Here is a 10,046-nt window from a genome sequence, read left to right on the forward strand (position 1 = left end):
ATCATGCGGCATCTGCTAAGCTGGGCTCCCCTCTCCCATACCCTTCCGATCCCTGATCCAAACCTCTTCTCCCGCCACACATGACCCCCAACGCACGTCTCTGCAGCTCCCAAGCACGGCTTCACCCACGCCTCGTGGCCGGGCCAGGCCCGACCGTCCCACGATCCACCCCACGGGCGCGCTTTCGCCACGAGCGGCTCTCCCCTTAGGTCCTCACACAGCAAATTGTGCTGTGGGTAAGGACCGGGCCCTGGACAGACTGAGAAGCTGTACCTCGTCCTGAGAACTTCCTTACACTATGATTGCCAAAAGCTCATGTTGAAGCTCCTGTTTCAGGTTCTATAATTTTGGCTGGAATTATATTAAAACGAGGGGGAACGTTGTGAGTTGCTTCGGAGACCGCAACTCTACGGTTATACCCGATACTAAGTCAGTATGGCTCTCCTCCAGCAGGCGGCGTCTAATATTAAACGACACGACAAAGAGTGCGTGCGAGAGAGACAGAAAATCAGTCTGAGCGTGACGTCGGGCGCTGCGTGGGGCGGGGTGGGGCGAAATTTTGAGATATACGTTTTATAGTGAGATCTAACAGGAGTGCGGATACTAAATTTGGTTACTCTAGCTTTAATAGTCTCTGAGATTTGTATTCTTTGCGGGGGCGGAAGGGGGTGTGGCGAAATTTTGAAACAAACTCGTCTCGGTCCGATATATTAGGAGTGTGGATACCAAATTTGGTTGCACTAGCTTTTATAGTCTCTGAGATCTAGGCGCTAATGTTTTACTCTAAGCAAAGCCGCCTATGCTACGTGTGTGTTAGAGAGAGACAGGGCGAGAAAAAATGAAATTGTTTTCTTGATGCTGGTTATAATAATAATACGATTCAGATGCTGCAGTCTAAAAGATATGGTCATTCTCTACGATTCTGCGTTCTTGGTTTTCTCGTATCTTTTAAATTGTGGATGCCACAGATTTTCGCCTTTTGTGGGGGCGGAAGTGGGCGGGGCAAAGTTTTGAAATATTTTTGTAGCAGTGACATATCACAGAAGTCTGGATCCAAAACATCGTTGCTCTAGCTCTTATAGTCTTTGAGCATTAGGCGCTGAAGGGGACGGACAGACGGACAGACGGACGGACGGACGGACGGACAGACAGACAGGGCTCAATCGACTCGGCTATTGATGCTGATCAAGAATATATATACTTTATAGGGTCGGAAACGATTCCTTCTGGACGTTACACACATCCACTTTTACCACAAATCTAATATACCCCAATACTCATTTTGAGTATCGGGTATAATTAGGAGGCTATGGTTTGTTACGGGTTATTTCGTTTCTTCAGATAATAAATTTAAAATATAGATTTATTTGAATTAGAATTAGTTTAGTAGGTGGTGTTTTAGTGAGATTAATTTGTTTACGACAAACTGATTTAAAAGCTTTAATTGCTTATTCTTCAGTTGCTCATATAGGAATTGTATTAACTGGTCTTTTAACAATAACTTATTGAGGTTTATGTGGTTCATATACATTAATAATTGCTCATGGGCTTTGTTCTTCTGGCTTATTTTGTTTAGCTAATGTATCTTATGAACGGTTAGGTAGACGAAGTTTATTGATTAATAAGGGGTTATTAAAATACCTGCTATAACATTATGATGATTTTTATTAAGTTCAGCTAATATAGCAGCTCCTCCTACATTAAATTTATTAGGAGAAATTTCTTTATTAAATAGAATTGTTTCTTGATCATGATTAACTATAATTATATTATCATTTTTATCATTTTTTAGAGCAGCTTACACTTTATACTTATATTCTTTTAGTCAACACGGAAAATTATTTTCTGGTGTGTTTTCTTTTAAAGGGGGGAAAATTTGTGAATATTTATTAATAATTTTACATTGATTACCTCTAAATTTATTGATTTTAAGAAGAGATTCATGTATATTATGATTATAAATTTAAATAGTTTAATAAAAATACTAATTTGTGGTGTTAGTGATATAAAATAATTCATTTTAGATCGTGAAATATTTATCAATTTGTAGAATTAGATTTGTAAATTTAATTTCTATTAGATTAAGTTGCTTTCTATTAAGTTTATATTTTTTATTAAATAATAATAAATAATAAAATAATTAAATAATATAGTTTATTTTATTGAATTTGAATTAGTTTCGTTAAATTCTTTGAGAATTGTTATAACTTTATTATTCGATTGGATAAGTTTATTATTTATATCTTTTGTTTTAATAATTGCTTCTTTAGTTATCTTTTACAGAAAAGAATATATAAGTAGAGATGAGAATATTAATCGATTTATTATATTAGTTTTGATATTTGTTTTATCAATAATAATATTAATTATTAGTCCTAATTTAATTAGAACTTTATTAGGTTGAGATGGTTTAGGATTAGTTTCTTATTGTTTAGTTATTTATTTTCAAAATGTAAAATCTTTTAATGCTGGTATATTAACAGCATTATCGAATCGTGTAGGAGATGTAGCTCTATTATTGGCTATTGCTTGAATATTAAATTATGGAGGTTGAAATTATATTTTTTATTTAGAAGTTATAAAAAATGATTATGAAATATTAATAATTGGGTTTTTAGTTATATTAGCTGCTATAACTAAAAGAGCTCAGATTCCTTTTTCATCTTGATTACCAGCTGCTATAGCTGCCCCTACCCCTGTTTCTGCGTTGGTTCACTCTTCTACTTTGGTTACAGCTGGGGTATATCTTTTAATTCGGTTTAATATTTTATTAAGAACTTCTTGATTAGGTCAATTATTATTATTATTATCTGGTTTAACTATATTTATAGCTGGTTTAGGAGCTAATTTTTAATTTGATTTGAAAAAAAATTATTGCTTTATCAACTCTTAGACAATTAGGATTAATAATAAGAATTCTTTCTATAGGATTTTATAAGTTAGCTATATTTAATTTATTAACTCATGCATTATTTAAAGCTTTATTATTTATATGTGCAGGTGCTATTATTCATAATATAAATAATTCTCAGGATATTCGTTTAATAGGAGGCTTAAGAATTCACATACCCTTGACTTCTGCTTGTTTTAATGTTTCTAATTTAGCTTTATGTGGTATACCTTTTTTAGCCGGGTTTTATTCAAAAGATATAATTTTAGAAATTGTCATAATTAGTAATATTAATTTATTTTCATTTTTTTTTTTTTTCTACCGGGTTAACTGTTAGTTATTCTTTTCAGTTAGTTTACTATTAAATAACTGGTGGTTTAAATTGTGGTAGTTTAAATATATTAAATGATGAAAGATTAATTATATTGCGTGGTATAATAGGGTTATTAATTATAAGAATTATTGGGGGTAGAATATTAAATTGATAAATTTTTCCTTATCCTTATATAATTTGTTTACCTTTATCAATAAAATTATTAACATTATTTGTTTGTATTTTGGGGGGATTATTAGGTTATTTAATTTCTTTAACTAAGTTTAAATAAATCTTTTATTTTTTATAATTTTTCAACATTTTTAGGATCGATATGGTTTATACCTTATATCAGAACTTATGGAATAATTTTTTATCCATTAAATTATGGTCAAATTGTTGTTAAAAGTTTTGATCAGGGGTGATCAGAATATTTTGGCGGTCAACATTTATATCAAAAATTAGTTAATTATTCTCAAATTTTTTTTTTAATACATAATAATAGTTTAAAAATTTATTTAATATTATTTGTATTTTGAATTTTAATTTTATTTAATTTTTTATTATTTATTTATTTAAATAGCTTATATTTAGAGTATGACACTGAAGATGTTATGGAGATAAATTTATCTTTGAATATAGTGAATTAATTTTAGTAATTTATAAAAAAAATTATTTTATTTTTACAATGAAAATGTAATGTTTTTATTTAACTATATAAACAGAAGTATAAATGGAATTTAACCATTAAAAGAAAAAAGTTAGCAGCTTTTACTTGATCACCATACTTCCTTAATTGGAGTGAATTCTCAATTGTATCATTAACAGTGATATGCCTCTTTTTGGCTACAATTAAAGAATAAGGGTAAAATTACCTAAGATTAGGTCGAAACTAATAGCAATAAATTGAATATTCAATACTTTTTGAATGAAAATCAAATGTTATAATTAACTACAACCCTAATTAATTTGATCAGTTTAATATGCCTTGGTTTCATTCATGATAAAGTCCAATTAATAAAATTAAAATAAAAATAATTGAAGTAAAAGTTCAGACGAAAATATTAGAAAATTTTAAAATAATAATTATAGGTAAAATTAAAGCAATTTCTACATCAAAAATTAACAAAATAATAGTAATTAAAAAAAATCGAAGAGAAAAAGGTAACCGTGAAGATGATTTAGAATCAAATCCACATTCAAATGGTGATCTTTTTTCTCGATCAATTAAAGCTTTTTTTGATAAAATTGAGGCTAAAAATATTACAATAGTAACAATTGTTAAAATTAATGAAGCAATTAGGTTAGGTTAGGTGAAGCAATTAAAATAATTGAAAAAATTATCTACAATGTTATTAACAGACTTTATGATTGGAAGTCAAATATACTTTTATATTATATAGATATTAATATTTAATTAACCTCCTCATCAGTAAATTGTGATGTATAAAAATAATCAAACTACATCAACAAAATGTCAATATCAAGCTGCTGCTTCAAATCCAAAATGGTGATTTTTTGAAAAATGATTATTTAAATGACTCAATAAACATACAAGTAAAAAAGTTGTTCCAATTAAAACATGAATTCCATGAAATCCTGTTGCTATATAAAATGTAGACCCATAAACTGAATCTGCAATTGTGAAAGGGGCTTCAATGTATTCATATGCTTGTAAAATAGTAAAATAAATACCTAATAATACAGTAAAGAATAATCCTTGAGTTGTTTGTGAATGGTTTCTTTCTATTAAACTATGATGAGCTCAAGTTACTGTAATTCCTGATGACAATAAAATTGCTGTATTTAATAAAGGAATTTGAAATGGATTAAAAGAAATAATTCCTATAGGAGGTCATGAGGCTCCAATTTCGATAGCTGGAGATAGACTTCTATGGAAAAAGCTCAAAAAAATCTTACAAAAAATAATACTTCTGACAAAATAAATAAAATTATTCCTCATCGTAATCCAATAGTTACGGCGTAAGTATGTAATCCTTGATATGTTCCTTCTCGTGATACATCTCGTCATCATTGATAAACGGTTAAGATAGTAATTACATTTCCTAAAAAAAGTAGAGAAATATCATATTGATGAAATCATTTTACTATTCCTGAAACAGTAGTTATAGAACCAATTGCTCCTGTTAAAGGTCATGGGCTATAATCAACTAAATGAAATGGGTGATTTGAATGTGTAGACATTATTAATTAATTTACTTCTCTAGAGTATTAAGTACTTAATACAGCAACAGCTGATTCAAGAACTAATAAAGCAATTTGAGCAATTAATAGAAATGTTACTAAAAAATATGATATAGAAGGACCAGTATTCCTAATAAAGTATTTCCTAATAAAGTTAATAATAAGTGTCCTGCAATTATATTAGCTGTTAATCGAACAGCTAAAGTTCCAGGTCGAATCACATTTCTAATAGTTTCAATGCATACTATAAATGGCATTAAAACAGATGGTGTTCCTTGGGGTACTAAGTGAGCAAATATATGTTGTGTATGATTAATTCAACCGTAAAGTATAAAACATAATCATAAAGGTAAAGCTAAAGAAAGAGTTAAAGTTTAGTGACTTGTTCTTGTAAAAATATACGGGAATAAACCTATAAAATTATTAAATAAAATTAGAGAAAATAATGAAATAAAAATAAATGTTGAACCATTATGACCTGAAGGTCCTAATAATGTTTTAAATTCTTTATGTAAAGTTTGTAAAATTGAATTTCAAAAAATATTAAATCGAGATGGTATTAATCAGTAAATTGAGGGAATTATTAAAAGTCCTAAAAATGTTCTTAATCAATTTAGTGATAGTCCAAAAATTGCTGATGGGTCGAATACAGAAAATATTTTGTTATCATTTTCAATTTATTGAATTTAAATTAATATTTTTTAATTCGTTAGATTTAGGTGCAGAAGGTATCAATGAATAATAATTAATTGAACAAAATAATATAAATGTAATAGAAAATACAATAAATAAAAGTAATCATCTAATTGGTGCTATTTGTGGAATCAAAAAATATTAAAAATGTAATAATTTTAGTTTGACATACTAATGTTATGAATTTAACTAATTTTTTTATAATTTAAAAGAAAATTCATTAATAATAATATTATCTCATTAGAAATAATTGCTAATTTACTATAAAATGGTTTAAGAGACCAGTACTTGCTTTCAGTCATCTAATGAAGATTTTACTCTATTAGAAATTCATTTAATAAAATAATTTACTGGAACATTTTCAATTACAATAGGTATAAAACTATGATTAGCTCCACAAATTTCTGAACATTGTCCATAAAATAAACCAGGTCGGCTGATTAAAAAAATTAGTTTGATTTAATCGTCCAGGTGTTCCGTCTACCTTAACTCCTAAAGCTGGGACTGTTCATGAATGAATAACATCAGCGGCTGTCACTAAAATTCGAACTTGAGAATTTATAGGTAAAACAATTCGATTATCAACATCTAGTAGTCGAAATCCATCATTTGATAATTCATTTGTTGGAATTATATAAGAATCAAATTCTACATTATTAAAATCTGAATATTCATAACTTCAATATCATTGATGTCCAATTCTTTTTAGTGTAATTGAAGGCTCATTGATTTCATCTAGTAAGTAAATAATCGAAGAGAAGGTATAGCAATAAATAAAAGAATAATTGCTGGTAAAATTGTTCAAATTATTTCAATTAATTGTCCATGTAAAAGAAATCGATTTACATAACTATTAAAAAATAATATAAATATTAAGTATCCAACTAATACTGTAATTATTACTAAAATTAATAATGCGTGGTCATGAAAAAAAATTAATTGTTCCATTGATGGAGAGGCTCTATCTTGTAAACCTAAGTTAGCTCATGTAGACATTAATTTTCTTATAAAAGTAAAATACTTTATATATGGAGCTTAAATCCATTGCACTCTTCTGCCATATTAGAAATTAATTAGTTAAAAGAGGTAATTCAGAATAGCTATGTTCAGCGGGTGGAGTATTTTGGTATCATTCAATAGATGAACATAATTGAATTGGGTAAATTACTTGTCGTTGTGATACTAAACTTTCTCAAATAATATAAAAAAGGAATAAAATTCCTAAAAGTGAAATTGAAGAACCAATTGTAGATACTACATTTCAAGTTGTATAAGCATCTGGATAATCTGAATATCGTCTGGGCATTCCTGCTAACCCTAAAAAATGATGAGGGAAGAAAGTTAAATTTACCCCAATAAATATAATAACAAATTGACTTTTTAATAATTTATTATTTATTGTTAAACCAGTAAATAACGGGAATCAATGAATAAATCCTGCTATAATTGCAAATACGGCTCCCATTGATAAAACATAGTGAAAGTGAGCTACTACATAATATGTATCATGTAAAATAATATCTACAGATGAATTAGCTAAAACTACTCCTGTTAATCCACCAACTGTAAATAAAAATACAAATCCTAATGCTCATAAAATAGCTGGAGAATAAGAAAGTTGAGCTCCATGAAGAGTTGCTAATCACCTAAAAATTTTAATTCCTGTCGGCACAGCAATAATTATAGTCGCAGATGTAAAATAAGCTCGTGTATCAACATCTATACCTACCGTGAATATATGATGAGCTCAAACAATAAATCCTAATAATCCAATAGCTAATATAGCATAAATTATTCCTAAAGATGCAAAAGTTTCCTTTTTTCCCGATTCTTGACTAATAATATGAGAAATTATTCCGAATCCAGGTAAAATTAAAATATAAACTTCTGGGTGGCCAAAAAATCAAAATAAGTGTTGGTATAAAATTGGATCTCCACCTCCAGCAGGGTCAAAAAAATAAGTATTTAAATTCCGATCAGTTAATAGTATAGTAATTGCCCCTGCTAAAACTGGTAAAGATAATAATAATAAAGCTGTAATTACAACTGATCACATAAATAATGGTATACGATCAAGAGTAATTCCTGAATATCGTATATGAATTACAGTTGTAATAAAATGTACTGCCCCTAAAATAGAAGAAATTCCGGCTAAATGAAGAGAACAAATTGCTAAATCAACAGATGCACCTCCATGTGCAATTCCTGATGATAGGGGAGGGTAAACTGTTCACCCAGTACCAGCTCCATTTTCAACTATTCTTCTTACTAATAAAAGAGAAAGAGCAGGAGGTAGTAGTCACTCTCTTATTATTTTTTATTCGTGGAAAAGCTATTTCAGGAGCTCCTAGTATTAAAGGAACTTATCAATTTCCAATTATAATAGGTATTACTATAAAAAAAATCATAATAAATGCATGAGCTGTAACAATTACGTTATAAATTTGATCATCTCCAATTAAAGCTCCTGGATGTCCTAATTCAGCTCGAATTAAAATTCTTAGAGATGTTGCTACTATACCGGCTCATGCTCCAAAAATAAAATATAATGTTCCAATATCTTTATGATTTGTAGAAAATAATCATTGTCACGATTAAGTGGCTGAAATTTAGGCGATAGATTGTAAATTTATTTATAAGAGTTTTTCTTCTTAATCAAACAGTCTTATAGTCAATAATGATATCAAACTGCAATTTTGAAGGAGTAAAAATTTACTAAGGCTTAAAGGATTACCTCTATTTACAGCTTTGAAGGCTATTAGTTTATTTAACTTAAAGCCTTAAAGTATAAAAAAGAATAAAGAAATTAAAAATAATCCAAAAATTGAAAAAAAAAGTACAAATTAAATATAAATTTGTATTTATATTATTAAATTGAGTACTAATTGTTCAATTATTTTCATAATAATTTAGCAAAAATGCTGAGTAACAAATTCGTAAATAAAAAAATAATGTAATTAATGTTGATATTATTATAATTGTTAATGTAAAATATTGACTACAAAATGTTAATTCTTGAATTACTAATCATTTAGGTAAAAATGGAGGTGGAGGTAATCCACCTAAAGATAGAAAATTCATACATAAAGTAAATTTAAAAACTTTTCTATTTATAAATCAAGAAAATAATTGAAATGAAATAATTAAAAAATATTAAATATAAAAGTTAAAATAAATGATAAAAAAGAATAAAATTAATAAATAATCATAATAAATTAATCATACAGATTCTCTAATTATTAAACTTATTAATATTCATCCTAAATGATTAATTGAAGAAAATGCTATTAATTTACGTAAAGATGTTTGGTTTAATCCACCAATAGCTCCCACAATTACTGACAAAATTACTCTAATAAGTAATAAATTTTTAATATCTAAATAAGAAATTAATATTAGTGGGGCAATTTTTTGTCAAGTTATTAATATTAATGCATTTATTCAAGTTAAACCATCCATTATATTAGGAAATCAGAAATGAAAAGGAGCATTACCGCACATGCATATGCAGCAGAATTCTTTCGTCTCCCTATATCTCAATCTCTCGTACTCGGCTTAGCAGCGGCCCCGAGTAGCTCTAATGATCTCGGCCTATCCTACTCTCTCGCTCGCGTCTAAGCTAGCTGCATAGGGCCCGACCATTTGTCCCGTCAGCCCTTGCCTTTTCAGTCTTGAGCTAATCGTCGCAGCTATTGATTAACATCCTCGCATCAATCGTTCGCCCACCCCCATATGTACATACGTGATAAGTTGGTTTACATATGCAAATAAATTGTGAATTATATACAACTTCTCGACTTTCATTAAATTCAAAATTGCAACAGTTATTAAAAACGCTTAATAGCTTAACATCCATTTTTCTTAACGCTCAAGATTTGGTTGTCGGAAAAGGTCAACCTACTGTAGAATTTGTATATTGTCTGGTAATCTGGCAAATATCGTTAA

The 10,046-nt window shown here is 28.6% G+C and overlaps 2 protein-coding genes and 1 pseudogene across 2 annotated transcripts; 1 reads left to right on the top strand and 2 right to left on the bottom strand.

Annotated features, from left to right (window-relative positions):
- Positions 1–1,579: 1,579 nt before the first annotated feature.
- On the top strand, positions 1,580–3,361 carry LOC26532242 (NADH-ubiquinone oxidoreductase chain 5-like). Its single transcript, XM_033377507.1, is given in 3 exon segments — positions 1,580–1,595; positions 2,145–2,863; positions 2,865–3,361. Coding segments are annotated over 3 exon segments (1,098 nt in total). The 3' UTR covers positions 3,228–3,361.
- Positions 3,362–6,409: 3,048 nt separating this feature from the next.
- On the bottom strand, positions 6,410–7,111 carry LOC26533224 (cytochrome c oxidase subunit 2-like; annotated as a pseudogene).
- Positions 7,112–7,168: 57 nt separating this feature from the next.
- LOC117183516 (cytochrome c oxidase subunit 1-like) lies at positions 7,169–8,906 on the bottom strand. The gene is given in 2 exon segments (XM_033377501.1): positions 7,169–8,412; positions 8,414–8,906. Coding segments are annotated over 2 exon segments (1,338 nt in total). The 5' UTR covers positions 8,510–8,906; the 3' UTR covers positions 7,169–7,170.
- Between the last annotated feature and the right edge of the window lie 1,140 nt (positions 8,907–10,046).

Source organism: Drosophila pseudoobscura, chromosome 3 (assembly GCF_009870125.1).
Source record: "Drosophila pseudoobscura strain MV-25-SWS-2005 chromosome 3, UCI_Dpse_MV25, whole genome shotgun sequence".
Taxonomy (NCBI): domain Eukaryota; kingdom Metazoa; phylum Arthropoda; class Insecta; order Diptera; family Drosophilidae; genus Drosophila; species Drosophila pseudoobscura.